The sequence below is a fragment of the Podarcis gaigeae genome (genome assembly GCF_964106915.1).
Source record: "Podarcis gaigeae genome assembly, chromosome: 2".
In the NCBI taxonomy this organism is placed as follows: domain Eukaryota; kingdom Metazoa; phylum Chordata; class Lepidosauria; order Squamata; family Lacertidae; genus Podarcis; species Podarcis gaigeae.
The window spans coordinates 1808021-1826043 of record NC_139679.1 but is presented as its reverse complement, the minus strand read 5'-3'; the positions used below and the strand labels follow the sequence as shown (position 1 = coordinate 1826043).

Genomic DNA, 18023 nt, shown 5'->3' with positions numbered 1-18023 from the left:
GGCTTCTTTGCATAGGAGGGGAAGAGAATGGACACGACTCCTCCTTTGCCTCCCCCTCTTAGTCTTTTAAAAATGGCTCTGTAACCCTGGTAGAGAGCCTTGCTCTCTCTCGCCCCTGGACCAATGTACACACATAGGCTAGCCTAGGAGTATGCATGTGTGAAACACAGGCAGAATTTGCTTCTGTAATAAATGCCCAGGCCTCCGCACGGGGCACCTTCCTGCTTTCACAGACTTAGACTGACCTGATGCACTTGTGCTCTGCTTTCCTTTGGTTATGTGGGCAATTTAACACTCATCCTTCTGTATACAGGCCCCCAGAGGAAGGAGGGTAGTGGTTAAGAGCATGAACTATGAGCTCTCAAATCCTTCACTTCCATACCCTCCAACATTTCTCTGATAAAAATAGGGACGTCCCATTCCATGATTATAATTTTACTATTTATACCCCACACATCTTACTGGGTGGCCCCAGCTGCTCTGGGCGGCTTCCAACACATATAAAAACATACTAAAACATCAAACATTAAAAACCTTCCCATATACAGGGCTGCCTTCAGACAGCTCGGGGGTCGGATAACTCCATACCCTCCAACATTTCTCCAAGGAAAATAGGGACATCCTAAGGAAAAGTGGGACATTCCAGGATCAAATCAGAAGCTGTGATGGCTTCTCTAAATCAGGGATGTCCCTGGAAAATAAGGACACTTGGAGGGTCGGCACTTCCAATTCATGTCAGCTATATACTCATGGTGTGGCCTTAGAAGCGGCTTCATGCCATGCCAGGTTTATCTGTCTCGCTCTGTACTGTCTACATGGACCAGCGGTGGCTGGACATTCACCTCTCCCTCTCCCTGACATTGTATTTGAATGATTTCCTTCTCTATGTTTTTCGCTGTTCTCATTTTATCTGTAAGATGCTGTCAGGGAAAAAGGCATACAACAACAGCATAATTGCAACACTAGCCTGCCTTACTGGGATGTTGAAATATATAAAGTCAAATATGGACACAGCTCTGAGGGATGGAATTCTAACGCAAGAAAAAGATAGGCCCCACAAATGATCTGTGGCACCCAACACATTACTTTGAATTGTGCCATCCTTTAGTATATAACATATATAAAAATACAATAAATCATTAAACATTTAAAAAACTTCCCTATACAGGATTGCCTTCAGATGGCTCGGAGGTTGGGTAACTCCTTACCCGCCAACATTTCTCCAAGGAAAATAGGGACATCCTAAAGAAAAGCGGGACATTCTGGGATCAAATCAGAAACTGGGACAGCTTCTCTAAATCAGGAGAAATAGGGAAATAGGGATGCTTGGAGGGTCTGCCTTTAATCTAACACAGGTCAAAAGATTAAATACTGTGGCAATAACTCGGTGGGGTTGATGTTAAAGCTGGTGCCTTAATTAACTTAACATACTTCTTGGTACATGATTTGTTACTTCCTTAACTCTTTGCTTAAACCACAGGTAGGCTTCTTTTTAAAAGCTAAAAAACTTAAAATAAAATAAAAACCTTGTATGAGCAGCCCACTAATAACTGAGGAAATAACCTTATGAAGAACTTTGTCAGAATGAGGGAGGTTGACTCAAATCCCCCTGCTCCGGAAGTTTGCTGGAACCCCTTTGTGTGGAAGAAACTGCCATTATTTTTTGCTTCTCAGTACATTGAAAAAATATATACAAAGGTTGAAAGGCAGGAAGCATGCCCACCTGTTGGAAGAGAGGCCATCTGAATAGTGGCTCTGGTTGCTCTAGGAACCAGAGAACACCAAGGAAGAGGTCGCCTAACACAGGATAAAGGGAGAAGGTTAGTTGGAAGTGACAGGGGGGATTCCATTAATGCCTTTGGGTGCTTCCAGATGACTTATCTATAGAGCATTCATCCTTCTTTGTTTGCAGGGAGGCTAGGTGACGTTACATCAAAACAAGCATTATGTCATGCTTTCCAATGCAATTTCCCATCGCTTTCCTCATCACAGAAGTCCCATCTTTTCGGTAAATGGGTTTGTTGAGCTCAGTATCAACTTGAATTGTACAATCTAAATTTGCCAGTATGCAACTGAATCCTAGCCAAAACCATCCAAGGTCTGGATGCACCATCTCTCTCTCTCTATCTCTCTGAGCATCTAGAGATCTTGGTCTTCAGCAAGCCTATATTGCTTTAAAATACCTGCAACTGATACAATTTTAATAATAATGAAAACTGGGTTTCTGGGATTCTTCCAGTTTCGGAAAGATGCAGAATGTCTCTTGCATTCTAGAAGATGTCTGTCACAGTCAGCAGTTTACCAGTTCCGGTGGGTTTTTAATTTTGGGCTCTAGAAGTGAGCCAAAATTTCCATGAAGACAAGTTTCTGAGAACTTTTGTGAGATCTTTCTTAGGCCCACCCCGTCCCTGGAAAAAGAGGACCACTTTGTAGAATTTTACCCAAATACTGTATTTGGGTAATACAGTAATACAATTTGGGTAATACAATAAAGATTGTATAAGACAATCTTTCCCCCAAAAATTTGTAAGTTTGAAATTGGGGGTCATCTTATACACAGAATGTTGTAATTAAATATATAAATAAATACATGCCACCATCCATATTCTTTCCCCCCAGCCTCCCCTCACTATTGGCCTCACAACAAACCCTGCAGCCCCCGCTCCGGACATTGTCCCATCCACCTGGTTCCCTCAGCCGCCCCCTGGCTACCCAGACCCCCCATTCCCCAAGCGCACTCACTGAGGCAGCTCTGGCAGTCGCAGTTCCTCGACCAGCGTCTGCATCTGCTGGTGCTCATGGAGTAAATATGGCACATACCGTAAATACTGAGTCAAAAGTGCAAGACACAGGTGGGAGAGCTGGAGTTGCAGCTACAGTGGAGTTGCACTGAGCTGACAGGAGCAGCCACCATTACACAGCTTGCCTCACTGTTTGATGTTTAGATATACTGTACTAAATATACCGGTGTTTGGAATATTTAATAAAATATAAAAATTGTTCAGTTTGGTGTTTAAAATATTTATGTCTTAATTTGGGGCTCAAAAAATAGGGGTCATCTTATACATGGGGGTGTCTTCAACATGGAAAAATATACTGGCTGCCAGCAATGCCCCAGAGTGATACTAGGTCTGGGACATTGTGGTGAATGCAAAATGCTGCCCACACAGTCGTTGTTGCCATTTGCAGAAGCTCTGCTCCTGCCCTGCTGTTGAGTATAACAGATAATGGACATGCAAGTCTTAAATGTGCCAGCTAATAGGCCACCAACACTACCGTTGCTGGGCTGACATGGTCTGCCATATACAAATTTTCTAAGGTTTGGGTATACATTTCTTAGTTTCCTTTCATCCCACACCCACAGTGGGGCAAGCCTATGGATCAGGCTGGTTTTTATTGGCTAGGAGGGCACTCTGGTCAGCAGGATGTTGTGTTATCCCTTTAACCACTGCCAATGCTGAGGATGCCTATATGTTGGGAAGGTAGCCAGTGATGGCAAGAATGGCTTGACAGAACCTGTATCCTAAGGCCATGGTGAGATTGGCTTCCACAGGCATTCACTGGATCAGGCCAGAGCCCAGGCTGCCATGAGTCATGCATATGCTGTCGCTGGTCTGGAAAGCTCCAGGGGAAAAGTTATATGGTCTGTTTGACTGATGAATTCCAACTTCTACTAGTTTGTGATAAAGCAGAAGGCACAGGAATAAATGTAAATGTGCTGCTTAAGATTCAACCAATTCCAGTCCTGTTTTCTTTCTGGATTTTTAAACATCTTCCAGCCTCACTATGGAATCCATTCTCAAGAATGGTGGTTGTGAAGTAGTTTCCCTTGCCTTTTTCATTTTGTAGATGCAGAATGACAAAAAGGTGCAAAATTCCCCCCACTTCCCTTCCCATTCAGTGTGTATTAATGTGCACAGTGAGGTTTCTATCATGATTATTGATGGTGAGCATAGAACAGAAGTGGTAATGATTGTTCCAGATTAAGTTATCCATATTAAAAGTATGACATTCTGTTTAGACTCCTCAGTTTATTGGAATTTGAGGGCATGTTGCCACATGGCATATTTTAGGGATAAGATGCATTTTCCCCCATTCATCCAGCCCCCGCAAGTCACATGTGCCATGAGCTGAGTGCATGCAAGCCATCAGCCCATCTGCACAGCAGACGGAGATGATGGAAGAGCTGGCATGGCAATGTGATGGTGCTCTGAGCCATACCATTCTGCTAGACTTGGCATGGCTTTGTTGTTGTTGGGGAATGATGGTCTCTAATGTGCAATATGGCCGTTATTGAATAAGGCCATCTTAAGAACATAAGAAGAGCCCTCCTGGATCAGGCCAAAGGCCAATCTAGTTCACCATCCATTTCTTCTCAATCACCCACCAGATGTTTATGCGAAGTTGGGATGCAGGACTTCTGTGCAACAGCACTCTCCTTGTTCGTGATTCCCAGGTCCTTCAGAGGCATACTGCCTTTGACAGTGGCGGTAGAACATACTCATTGTGGTGGTGGTGGTAATGATGATGATATTAATTTATATCCCACCTCTTCCCCAGTCTGAAACTTAAGGAAGCTTACACAGATAAAATAGAGCAAGCTAAAAAGACAGAAAAGACCATCATAAAAATGTAATTAAACACTAATAGAATTAAAATACTATAAAAAGAGCCATTAAAATCACAGACAATAACAATAATAAAAAAACACACATCACAGCACCAGCCCTTTCCTCAAAAATAGTCAGTTCCCAAAGGCCTGTTGGCATAGAAAGGTCTTTACCCACTGGCAGAAGGACAGCAAAGAGGGAACCAGCGTAATCTCTCTAGTAGCGAAGTTACGAAATCAAGAAGATCCTCTCCTGCCACTGATCTTCCATGATTTTGTCTAATTCTTTTTTAAAGCCATTCACCTTGGTGGCCATCATGACTTTGGATGGAACTTCAAGAGATACCTAAGATGCTGGTGCTGCTTTGGGACAAATACTGTCTGCCTGTGTGTTTGCTTCTGTATCTCTAAATGCCTATGTGTAAATAAATGCAAATTATTAGGAAGGCAAAATGTGTTTTTATAAAGTTAAGGTGGAGGGGAGGAATCTCCTGTTTTTCCATCACCAAATCAAAAGCCCAAAATGTTTCAGGTGCACCCATGAAGTTTTTGGAGTTTAGCTCCCTTTAGCCCAAGACAGCATGGCCAGTGGTCAAGGATGATGGGAGAAGTATGAAATGTAAGAGAGGCATGGAAAGGGTTTCAGTTGCCATGGTGTCCAAACACTTCCTTTTTGATCCCACATCTACCTCTAGCTAAGCAGGTGCTATTGTTTTCAACAAACACATCATCTTTATGGTGTGTGGCAAGGCTTTCTCGTCTCATAGAAGAAAAGGGACCTGTCTGGGCACAGAAGTGAGGACTGCCCTTACTCCCCCCCCCCAGGTATGACTTTGTATTGTGGGCAAGGGGTAACTGTGTCCTGTTCTTCCCTTCCAGATGGCCTTGTGGATGTGCTCCAGGCGTTTGGTGTGCGAGAGGGCAAAAATGGGGTCTCTATCGCTGCTGGTATCTGCACCCAGAGAAATGGCTCTGAGGAAAGTGATCTTGCCTTCCGCCTAGAGAACCAGACATATTTCAGCGCCCCAACCAAGCAGCTCTTTCCTGGTAAGGGTGGAGCATGAAAACCCATTGGATTGTGCATTGCATCAAAGCTGATGGGCAGACTCTGAGCCTTTTTTGTAATATTTTTCGTTTAAATTTTCAAAAGTTTAACATATAATTTCAGTACATGAATTTGTATTTTTCCAACTTCCCATCCCATTTTCTCCCCATCTGCTGCACAATACCTTCTATTTCTTATACCATCACTTCAGTAATGTTTTCTCCAATTCCTTCCCAGTTCTCACTGTCATGATGCATTGCCTTCCTCCCTTGCAGATGGCTCCTTCCCAATGGACTTCTCAATACTGGCTACTCTGCGAGCTGTCAAAGGAAGCCAGTCATTCTTGCTCTCTGTATATGATGAGCGGGGAGTACAGCAACTTGGTGTAGAGATCGGACGGTCTCCGGTCTTCCTCTATGAAGACCAGCTTGGCCACCCAGTGCCTGAGGACTATCCTCACTTTCGCCGAGTCAACTTGGCTGATGGCAAGTGAGTTGGGATCGGTGGGGTGGGAAGAAGCCACTGAAAGTTGTTATCTGATTTGGGCACACATGCACACAACTGAAAGACCAGTTTAGGTCTACAGTGTCTTATATATTGTCAAAGAGCTGATGGTTGCATAATGAAAGTCTCATGGGCAAGGGCCACAGTTCAGTGGGTAGAGCATCTGCCTTGCACAAAGAAAGCTCTTGGTTCAACCCCCAGCAGCCCAGGGCTAGGAGTGTCTCCTGTTTGAAACATGGAGAGCCACTCCCAGTCCGTGCAGACAATACTGAGCTAGATGGACCAGTGGTCTGACTCAGTAAAGACAGCTTCTGTATGCTTCTATCATATTCCCTTGTGCACACATTCCCATCGGCCTCTCTGGTCAAATAGATTTTGCCAATAATCCAAACCTTTTTAAAATCCTTGAACAGAGATAAGAAGAATGAGTGGACACTCCCCACCCCTGTGGACACACCCCAGGCACACACACACACACACACACACACACACACATTTTTCCTAAGGTGGTACCCCAGCCCTAATATTCCACTTTCTAAAGATGGGGAACCTGTGGTCCTCTAGCTGTTGCTGGTCTTCAGCTTCCATCAGCTAGAGTCAGTATGGTTGATGGTCACGGCTGATGAGACTTGTAATCTAGCAACGTCGGGTGTGTGTGTCAAATGTTCCCCATCTCTGCTTTAACTCTTTGCTTTGATAATTCCTTATTAAATGCCATTGAATTGTGGTGAGACATTTCTGCTCATCTCCATCCCATGATTCTCGTATCCCATATCTGTTCCTGTGGTCTTCTCCAATTATACCATTCCTTTAGGTATGTGTGAAGTAGGGAATAAAGTATTGGGTTTGATCATGCCAAACATTTGTTCACATTATTCCAGGGCCATTAATTTTACTGGATGGTCTTAGCGAGTTTCTTATCACATACTCTGTCAACCCAGCCTACCTCTTGGGGATGTTGTGAGGATAAATGAGATGTGAACTTTTAAATGATATGGAAGTGATTATCAGTGGAGATCTTCAGTCCAAGTTTTAGCTGAGTAGTTCAAATCCATATATCAAAGGGTTGGTGTATTGAATAGATTTTGGACTGTGAAGAGCTGGGTTCAAATCCCCACTTGTACATATTCAAAAAACTCGCTGTGTGGTCTTGGGCAAGTCACTCTCTCTCATCCTAGTCTACCTTATAGGATAAAACAGGTAACCGCACATGTGCTTTCCTGAGTTCCTTGGGAACAGGGTGGGATACAAATAAAGTGAATTTTAAGATGTGGGAAACAATCATTATTAATGTGAAAATTCAGTGTTGCCTCTTTTCTCCTCCTGGATCATATTACCACAGCTTCTTTTATGCCAACAGCAAATAGCACTGTTTCCAGTCTCATTCTCTTGGCCTCTCTGGGTCTGTTTCACACCCCCTGTTTCACTATACATGGTGAAAGTCAGTCCACTCCACTGTCAGATGAGAGTATGATCTAGGTCCCCAGTGCCCTGTTTCCAGGCACCTTATTTATCTCACTTAATACCCACCTTTCTGATCTGTACCATCCCTTGGCAGGTGGCATCGCATTGCTCTGAGTGTGGAAGGTGGGAATGTATCTTTGAGCATTGACTGTGAAGACCCTGCAATACTTCCCCTAAAGCGAGGCATGCAGCCAATTGTCAGTGTTGATGGTGCCACCTTGCTTGCAGCTCGCCGGCCGGATGAAGATGTTTTTGAGGTAGGAAATATTGTTCAGAAGTCTCAAATGCTTTCTTTGATCATTTCATGCACCTCTAACTGCCGCCAAAGAGTGTACCAGTCAGTTAGATAGTCTATATTTGCCTACAGATGTCTTCACAAACAAAACTCTAGTTGGGATGCATGACCCACCAAACATCTGGCCTTACCAATGTGCCAACATTGTTTCTTATGGGAGTTACTGAATCCAGAACTCTGTGTACCCAATTCCAGTCATGCCACCTTCTTCCGTGGGTCTGGCAGGAATCTGGGAGGCTGCGTGGACTTTGGGCTCACAGGGCCAGATATTTTACAGTGCCACAAATCTTATAGAATCCAGATGCCCTTTTCTGCCCTAACCTTGGCACCCTGTGAAATGTAAATTGATGTTGGAGCATGGAAAACCAATGACTCGTGCACAGGTCCCCCCACCTCCCGTTTCCACCCTTCACTCTCTGAAGCTTGCTGCCTGTATGGTTGAGGGAGTTCAGCAGAGCCTGCCTTTGTATGCCTGTACTGACTGCCGGATTTATGTTAGGATCTTTCTTATGGAGCTTCACTTAATTTCAGGCAGGGACTGCAGACACAGAACTGAGTGGGCTGTCCTTTTATGGCCTTGGAGTCACAATGAGAAAGTGAGATCATCATACCATGGTCCTATTGTGACTGTGACAGTGAAACTTCTGGTATGGGTTGCCTGAGCTCATGAGATGACACAGAATATTGTCTGCAAACATTTCAGCTACTCAGGAATGTTTGCTGTCAGGATCAAATGAAGAAAGGGGACAGTTGTCAGTTTGGCTGGGATTAAAACCTCACATAGGCCTTAGGACTGGAAAGAGGTCCCAAGACGTAGTGAAACTAAAGGACAGGGAGCCCAGAGATAATGTAAGTGATGGAAGGGTGCACAATAGGCAGCAAAAATGGCTTGTTTGGTAGGGCAGAGCTGCAGCAAAAGCCTCCGGGCAGTAGTGTCATGGCTGCTTACGGGGAGGAGGAGTAAGGCAGCAACAAGATAAGGGCTGGGTGGGCAAACAGGTGGGAGCACTGGGTTGACTCTAGTGATGTGACTGCATATTCCCAATCTGGCTGTTGCTTCACCCGTCCTCCTCCCAGTAAATGGCAGCAACACTTCTGCTGGGAGGCCATTAAGGTGCCTCCATCCCATGAAGTGAGCCACTGTGGATAGGCAGAAACAGGAACCTAAAAAGGGGTAGGGGGAGAAGGCACGAGGAGAAGACAGAGAAAAGGAAGCCGTATCTGTCTGCAGTGAGGAGATTCTTCACTTTTGTGGAAGGAGTGCTCATATATTTTACCTTTTCCAAACAGAAGTGGAAATAAAGTTTTAAAAGGAAAACCAAGAAGGCAGAGGGCCTTCTTGTTAGTGACATCCTCCCTGTGGAACGCCCTCCTGTCAGATGTCAAGGAGTTAAAGAATTACACAACTTTTAGAAGACATGTGAAGGCAGCCTGGTATCGGGAAATTTTTAATGTTTGATTTTTTTTTTTTATTATGCTTTTAGATATGCTGTAAGCCGCCCAGACTGATTGGGGAAACCCAGTCAGATGGGTGGGGAAGTAATAATAATAATAATAATAATAATAATAATAATAATAATTCAAGTGCTGCAGATGTTTTTCATCTGAAGAGAAAATCCCCGACCTCGCCCCAGGGATTCCCAAATCTGGGCGGGACAACGCTGGCCCTTTTCCAGTGGTCTCCAGAAGCAGAGAAAAGCCCCAGCCGCCTCCTACATTCTTCCCCCAAGCACAAAATGTCAGAGGGCAGAAGGTCTTTGAAGGCATCTAGGCTGGGTCCTGGGGGTGGCCAAGAACAAGCACTTCTTGTAGTGGCTCTCAGGAAACCTTGGCCCAGAGCCATTAGCCTCTGGGGAGTTGGGCGGCAGCGACCGAGTGCCTGGAAGGTTTGGATGTGGCCATTTTGGACTGTGGGGCAGCTGTCTGTTGGGTAGCAATGTGGTGGGAGGGCTCACTGGAACTGTGTGTGTGTATGTGTGTGTCTGCTTCTGTGTCTGTTTCTGTGTGTGTGTGTGTGTGTGTGTGTGTGTGTGTGTGTGTAAGGAACCAGGAGGAATGCTCCAAAGCTACATTGTATGCCTGTTCTGCCACACTTCTCTCATAATCCTCTCTCCTACCTCCAGCAAGGAATGCAGCTAATCCTCCTGAAGCAGAACAAAGTGCTCCAGGCAAAAGCACCAGGGAGCCTGCAGTGAGGGGTGGGCTTGAGAGGAACAACAGGGCAAGAAGTGCAGGAACTATAGTTTCACGAGCAGTCACTATTCTGCCTTCTGTCAAATTCCATTCTGGTTAGGTGAAAGGGGACTCTGGGACTCTCATTCCTTGCTCCAGCCCTTCAGTTAAAACCACTCCACACAGCAATCATGCTCATGGCTGCAACACTGGCATTTTCCATAGTAAACAGAAAGTATGAAGGGCAGGTACACATCCCTGGATGTGTGGTGGATGAAGGCCAGAGATCCTTGGCCAACTGAGGCTCCTCAGCATGGGTTCGCAGCCTGTTTCAGGATGCTTAGTCAGAATTTATACTTTCTAAGGAAAAAATGGTTTTTTAAAAGCGTCTGTTGCTAAAGACCTGCTTAAAATATCCGAATGACCCATTTGCAATATTAACCACCTTTCTGCAAGCAGCCAGCCTGAATGTGTGAGAGAGTAGGGTCTCTTTGTTCGACTTTTGGTGATGCAATTTTGGTGATTAAAATTCTTGGATATCTCTGTAACCCTCCCTATCCCCAAGCCCACCTAACTGGCTATTCTCCCCACAGAATAAATCTGGGAGGGGGTTATGCACAGAGGGTTCACAGCATGCTTTTTGCTAGACAGTAGTATATGAAAATGTGATACTCTGCAATTTGGCTGGAAGTAGATTGAATGAGCTGTGACATCAGTGAATGGGAACAGAATGCTAGGAGGTATTTTAGAAGTGTGCCTTAGTAAATATGCATCCACAGGGTCTTAAGTGTATATTTTTTACAAAGCTGGGTATGCAGATGTTCTCTCTCTCTCTGTATGTGTGCATATGCGATTCTATTTGTTTATGTGTCTGGGAATCTGGACACTCTCCCGGTCCTGGCGGCTCCTTCCTCCCTGTGACTTCCTTTTTGACCGAGGGGCTTCCTTTGCTTGATCCAGCCCTCTCTGTCCCTACCTGACCCTTGGGCCATGACTCACTCCCTTCCCCTGTGCTCTCCATCTTGCTGCTCGATTTCTTTTCCTTTCCATCTCCAAATGAATGTTGGGAGCACAGCAATTGTGGGTCCCAGCTGAGCAGGTGGGAGCAGGCGGTTCCGGGGGCTGTGCTGGAAACAGGCCCAATGGACATACTTTATGAGATGATTTATTGGGAGCATATGTTGCTTGTGCACCAGGGCTGGCTAGGATCACACAGGCCCAGTGGAGGGAGAGGGGGGCATGTCCAGCTGCAACTCAAAGCATGTTTGTGTACATGCACAGTCATAACAATTTGGCATACTGTGCTGTTGGCATTGTGGTCCCAGGCAAGAGAGACGAAAAGAAAGAAGGGGAAAAGGGACAATTGACTTCTTTTAGTGCACTCTAAGTTCCATTGGCATATGAGTATGCAGACTTTCAGACTATACAGAGCTATTTGCCTGGCTCCATCATTGGCTGGGTGCTAAGTTCTGTGTAGCCTAAATGTTTACTGTCTGGAGCATGGTCCAGAGATAGTGAATCCAAGAGTGGACAGGAGACTATTTGGATTGTTGTGCTGTATCCTTACAAAGTCCATTTAGGAAAGGATGAGATCAGCAGTCAGGCAAATGGAAGAAGAGTCTGATATTCATGAAGCCAATTCTGTATGAACACTGGCAAGAAGGCCTGCTAAGAAAATATCCAAGACCAAGGATGAATTGATCTGGACAGATGGACACAGGGCTTCTAGCCAATTTGAAGGTTGGGCTGAGGACCAGACAAGGCCTGGGAGTGCCTGCATGGGCAGCAAACAATAGAGAAGACCAGCGTTCGCCAATCCTTTGGGCTGGCTAACTGACTGAAGCTGTGGCTTCTGGAATGGGAGGATCTGGGTTAGAGTTCTGTGAGGTGTGATACCTAAAAACAGCATAACTTTTCTGGGGGAGAAAAGTTATGAGTTCTTATCCTTGCATGGCGGAGAGAGAGCAACTTCTTCCTAAGAAATGATGTGGTATTGTGGTTAAGAGCAGGAATGGTTCTCCCACCTCACCAAGTTCCAACTCACAGGGTGACCTTTTGTAACTAGTAAGGCTTCAGGCTCCCCTCTCCCAATTTTGTAACAGAGGGGTAGCTATTCTGATCTTGAAGGCTGTGGTAAAGATTACTGAGTGAATGCCCATGGAGTGCTTTGAGCATTTAGGGCAAGTTATATAACACAGTTACTAGATGTTGTAGGAGGAGACAGTTCAAGAAAATATACACATTTGTCTCATTTAATTATCTCCACAGTCTTACCACACTCTCTTCTCCCTGCAGTAGAAACGTACACACAGACATGTGGCAGATGGTACATGCAAACATATACACCCTGACAATGACTGCCTGTGTGTGTGTGTGTGTGTGTGTGTGTGTGTTTGTACACATGGGCACATGTTTGCAACAATATTCTGACATGCTGTGTTCACTCCCCCACTCCTGTCTTCCTTTCAGGGTGATCTCCAGCAGCTGCTGATTGTGCCGGATTCAGCAGCTGCAGCCCACTATTGCCAGCATTACATGCCTGATTGCGACAGACAGCTCACCTACGTGTTGCATGCCCAGGATCCCGAAGAGGTAGGAGAGCAAAGTCCAGGGGTTCCCTGTATTCGTGACTATTACCCCAGAGCTGAGCCAAATTTGGAGGCCTATATAGGAGCTAGGGCTGGGGGAGATATTTGATGAAGTCAGCATTTAAAGGCAAGCCTACTTAATTCACACTTTCTGGAATAGTACATGGACTGAAAAACAGCCATTCTGTGAACTCCACCCTCTTCTGAATTCTGCAATGTACAGAAATACATATACTAAGGTAAAGTGTGCATATAGACGTCTATATTGATGAATGTAACATACAAAATGCTTTATGTTAGGGGAAATTGCATCCAAAAGCGTGTGTAGTAGGAAAAATCTGCACTTAAAATGCTGCTAAATTTTCATGAACCTTTTTTGAGAATAATTCTCAAACTGATATGGAAATGTGGAGAACTGAACTTAAGATCTGAAAAGCAAGAAACAAGGAGAAATTTGAATCAGCAGATTGACCCATCCGCCGATGCTCCCTGGCCTAGTCAGCGAAGAAGACCTTTCCGGACCATGGAATGTGACTTATGTGACGTATTAGGCTTGCTCAGTACCATAGATGCTTCCCTCCCCCATTCTTAAAAGTCAAGATTTGCTCCCACTTTAAGTCTAACTGACTCCCCTCCATCATCAGCACCTGCTTTCTGAGGCAGTTGCCCCACTCTGGTGAATGGTAGGGCCAGCACTGCTGGTTCCATAGGGGCAATATTGGTACTTGAGGTGGCAGAATTCCAGAGATGCTAGGCTGATTCAGAAAGCCTTCATACTCATACAGAGCTGGATTCATCCCATGAGTCCTGCTAGGAGAAGCTCGTGCCAGGACTTGGGAATGCTACAGCAAAGGCATATTCAGCCTGTGGTAGAGATGTGGAGACTGGCCTTTGGTTTTTTGTACATCATCATGCCTTGCTGAAACCTGGGCCTGCTTAGTGTGGGGGCCTCTGATGTGTTCCCCAGATATTGCTTGTCTTCTGCATTTATTACACACTGACAAGGGTTGTGGGGGTGGAAGCAGTATGTGATGGGGCCATGGTCAGGAAATATAGAGCCACATATTTTTGTGTTATCAACTATGGAAATCCCCAGGCTCTCAGCTTCAAAGCATGAGCGTATATAAGCATCACTAAATGGACTGAAGAATTCATGCAGTCTGACCTTTTAAGAGGGCTCATGGGGGCAGGGCAGGGGAATTGATTGGAGGGCAGCATGCTTTGAAATGTCAGTCAAAACATGGAGCAGAGCCTGCTAACTTCAGGGATGTGGGAGACATAATAGAATCATAGACCTGTAGAGTTGGAAGGGACACCCTGAGGGTCATCTAGTCCATCCCCCTGCAATTCATGAATCATTTGTCCAAAATGAGGCCCAAACCCACAACCCTGAGATTAAGAGTCTCGTGCTTGACCAGCTGAGCTATTCTGAGTTATTAATCTGTCGTCTGGGGAACGTGGATCTCCAGAACCAGGCTACACCCTTCCCATCATGATCAGAATGGCATCCATCACTCTGCAGCCGCCTGTGGAATTACTGAAAGGTCTCAGTGCCCTGCTCTGCCTGGATCCTATGTTGGAACAGAACTCTGTGTGGAAACCCCTCTTGCAGGAACTGCTTTTAGTTCCATTTGGTAAGCCCACAGCTAATAGGGCCAGCCGTGAGCCTGGATCGTCCACTTGAGGGTTGATGGAGATTGCTTCTGCAGCCTGTGGGATGTAGTGGGCAAAATGGGGTTGACCCCAAAGGCACCCAGCAGAGCCCTGGGCATGATGGAATGGAGGCAGAATGTGAGTATGTGGGCAGAAGGGACAGGTATAAACTGTTACTGGATCAAGCCATCTTGGCTCCAAAGCAAGCAAGGGCTAGACTATTGGGTGAAGGGTCTCTCTTCTGTGTGCCCTGTTCCCCTCTGCCTACCTGCCTCTTGGGAATGGGCTCCTGGTGGCTGGGGGTGGGGGTGGCATCTCTTGGTGTTCCATGGGAATAGTGGAGTGCCTCTCTTCTTTCTCAACTGTCTGCTTTCTCTCTCTTTCCCTCCCCCCATCCTTCATTGTTTCCTCCCCTTCTTCTGTCTTCTCCCTCCCCCCAATCCTGTGCAGAACATTCCCCGCAGGAAGGGCAAGAAGGGCAAGGGCAAGAGAAAGGGCAAGGGCAAGAGGAAAGGGAGAGGCAAGAAGAAGAGGAACAAGGAGTCGCCGGAGACGCCCTCGCTCACTCCGGCCCCCGGCCAGGTAGAGAGTGCAACTAACTGCCCTCTGCTGGCCTAATAACACACAGCCTCTCCTGGCCTAACCCTCTGCCCACCTAACTGAGCTGTCCTGCCTAACCTGCCTAACTCGCAGCTTTTCTCCTGCTTTGTCCCAAGCAGTTCTTCAGGCAGAACTGCCTGCTCAGTGCTTGCCTCCTCTGTCCACATGTTGCTGCCCCTCAGGGGCAACCATGAAAACCATGTTCAGCAGCCGCTGGCCTCGGGGGTCATGAACTCTAGGAGAGCCGGGAGTTCTGGGCTCCCCTCCATGCTTCTGATTCCACTGGCGCCAGTTGGCCACAAAGCTTTTTCTTCAGATGCGCAGGTGAGTTTACATGCCTGAAGACACATTCTCCTCACCTGTGTGCCAGGTCATGTCTCCTATGGGTCTTCTCCTGATGTTCAACCATCAGTCATTTTCAAAGTCGAGATGAGCCCGTGAGTCGATGAGCTTGATCAGCCAAATTTCCCCAGGAAACTGGAGTAACGCAGGGCGTTTGCATGGATGGGAAGCTACAGTAGCTTCTTGGTAGATCACAGAGAGTGTTCACATAGATTTATGGCTGGCTTCATCATGGTGTGATGATACTGGCCTTTAATAAGGCAGGCATGTTGAAATGTAAATAAAGAAATGTAGGCTCAAGAGAATGGATTGTTTTGGACCTTGATATTTTGAATCAGTAATCAGTATCTCTTAACAAAAAAAATTCCTTCCAGTAGCACCTTAAAGACCAACTACTGTAAGTTAGTTCTTGGTATGAGCTTTCGTGTGCATGCACACTTCTTCAGATACAACAACATGTGTATCTGAAGAAGTGTGCATGCACACGAAAGCTCATACCAAGAACTAACTTAGTTGGTCTTTAAGGTGCTACTGGAAGGAATTTTTTTTGTTTTGACTATGGCAGACCAACACGGCTACCTATCTGTAACAGTATCTCTTAAGACACTGTCCTGTTAAGCAGCCTGGATTTTTTAAAGGTATATTTCCTAAAGGTTTTACTTATACAACACAGTATAGAAAAAAGTGCAGTAAGGAAAGGGACATGAAAGAATATCAGCTTAATTCAGAACATGGTGTTGATATTCTTTGTGTCCCTTTCTTTATAGTGCTTGAATCCCTTGAATTTTGTTGTAAAAATAAAAATGTTCAGAAATCAAGGCTGCATAATATGACACTGTCAAAAGAGATACATCATCAATTATTGGTCTGCCCTTGAACTTAGACCAGCTTTTCATTTGCCATATTAGGGGTGGGGAGCCTGTGGCCCTGCAGATGTTGTTGCAGATGTAACTCCCACCAGCCTTAGTCACTGGTCATGCTGGCTGGGGCTGATGGGAGTTTTGGAGTACAACAACAAGGACACTCCTCGTGGAATTCACTGCAGTTCCAGTTTCCTTCCTGAGTGGAAAACCTGAGTTTGCAACTCTGTCATGTGTGAAACAGCCTAGAGAAGTGTTTCAGGTCGGTTAGAACCCCAAAGCTTTGATTCCCCTCCCCCCATGCTTAGGGGAGAGAAATGAGCATCATGCCTTCCCTCTATCCAAGCCTTATGACATAGGTATGTCTTCCCGTGCCCATTGCATTCTCTTCCTGCATTTTGCTGCCCTCCTTCCTTCCTCCCATCACTGGCCCTTTTATGTCAGGGCAGTATCCAGAAACTTGTGAAATATGGGTCAGGGGGCTGCTGAGCTCATCCTGCCAGTGAGTCACTGTTGGCTTGGCCAGGGAGAACAATTTTCCTGCCAAATGGAGCAGTTGGAGGAGTTCCTCCCTCTGGGATCAGAACTCCAGCTGCTGGACTGCTCAGTACTGGCAGAGAAAAAGCATCTTTCCCTCTCTTCCCTTTCCCAACTTCTTCCCAGGAAAGAGCTGCCACCCACCTGCCCTTGCTTTTCGCCTTGGCGTGGGCTTATCCCTCCCTTTCACCATTCCCCAAATGCTTGTCTATGAGCAAAGTTCAGGACTGCCGGGCAGTTGATCACAAATAGGCATTGGATACTTTTACACAACCCCTCCCCCCCACCATTTAGCATGGTCAACAAAAATGGATCATTTGGATTTTGGCAAGGTCACCTAGTCTTACAAAGGCTGTGGCACATATGTAGAGATCACACCCTGCTTCATCTTGAGACATCTTGGCAAAGCTCATTGAGCCTGCCAGAGGGCTTGCAAATCTTGTTTGTCATTCCAGAATCAACTAATTCAAATTAAAAACTGCTCGTGTAAACCTATAAAGACATACTGTGACTTGGAGTTGGAGAGGTGGCAGTACTGTTTTGGAGGTCTGAATATCAGGTGTTGTGGGGGGGAGCTAATGCATGTTGGATGCTGGAAGGGAAAATTCTACCCTCCTCCCCCCCCCCCCCCCGGCCAATTTTGGGAACTGTCTGAGATTAAATTGCATAACAGCAGTGCCTTTTAAAATAATTTGTTGTGATTATTTACTTATGCCTCATAATGACCCAAAGTTTAAACACTCCTAGGGAATAAATACATGGGAGATGAAATATGTGACTGCGTGCACTTTGTAAGTAGTGCTCTTGGGTTCTGTTTCCTTTCTTTTCCTCCTGCTTTCTCAGGTCAAACACTGGGTGAATAAATTAATTAAACCATTTTTATCCAGTTCCCCAGCTGAAAAGATTCCTAGAGCAGCTTACATATAATCAATAGTGAACAAGACAATCTCTGCTTGCAGACTTACAACCTGAAAGGTGCAACACAAAAGGATGGGGAGGAAACAGCGAGGAAAGCAAATTTGGACCAGAATTCTCAAAGTTACAAAGTAGTTCTTATAATGACCAGTTGGAATGGAAACAGTTCAAGGAGAAGAGGGACCAAAACCAGTAGATTTCTCAGCAGAGCTGATGGAATGGCCTTGGTTTTTTTCTCTTCCATTGCTTCAGCCTAGCCTGATAGATTCACCACAAATCACATGTGCTATTCCATTCTGCTGCAGCCTCTTTCACTCCTTGATGGCAGTGGGCCTCGGCAGGAGTAGGAATGGACTGGCCATGTTTATTCATTTGACTGAGGAATGACAGCTCAGTGTGAACCAGCATTCACTGATGCACTTAAGTCCCATGCAAAAAT

The 18023-nt window shown here is 45.6% G+C and overlaps 1 protein-coding gene across 7 annotated transcripts in view; it reads left to right on the top strand.

Moving 5' to 3' along the window:
* The window catches only part of COL5A3 (collagen type V alpha 3 chain), a 114238-nt gene that overhangs the window by 18734 nt on the left and 77481 nt on the right, over positions 1–18023 (top strand). For 3 of the 7 annotated variants that reach the window (XR_014561775.1, XM_083729140.1, XM_083729145.1), the window contains exons 2-6: positions 5489–5656; positions 5930–6143; positions 7717–7879; positions 12559–12681; positions 14781–14912. Coding sequence is in view for 6 of the 7 variants with exons in the window: in XM_083729140.1 (XP_083585266.1) it covers positions 5489–5656; positions 5930–6143; positions 7717–7879; positions 12559–12681; positions 14781–14912 (800 nt within the window). In the remaining variant the exon portion in view is untranslated. Of the gene's footprint in view, positions 1–5488; positions 5657–5929; positions 6144–7716; positions 7880–8625; positions 8767–12558; positions 12682–14780; positions 14913–14938; positions 15255–18023 lie in introns of those variants that run through there. The other 4 variants (XM_083729143.1, XM_083729141.1, XM_083729144.1 and 1 more) reach the window with 4 other exon arrangements.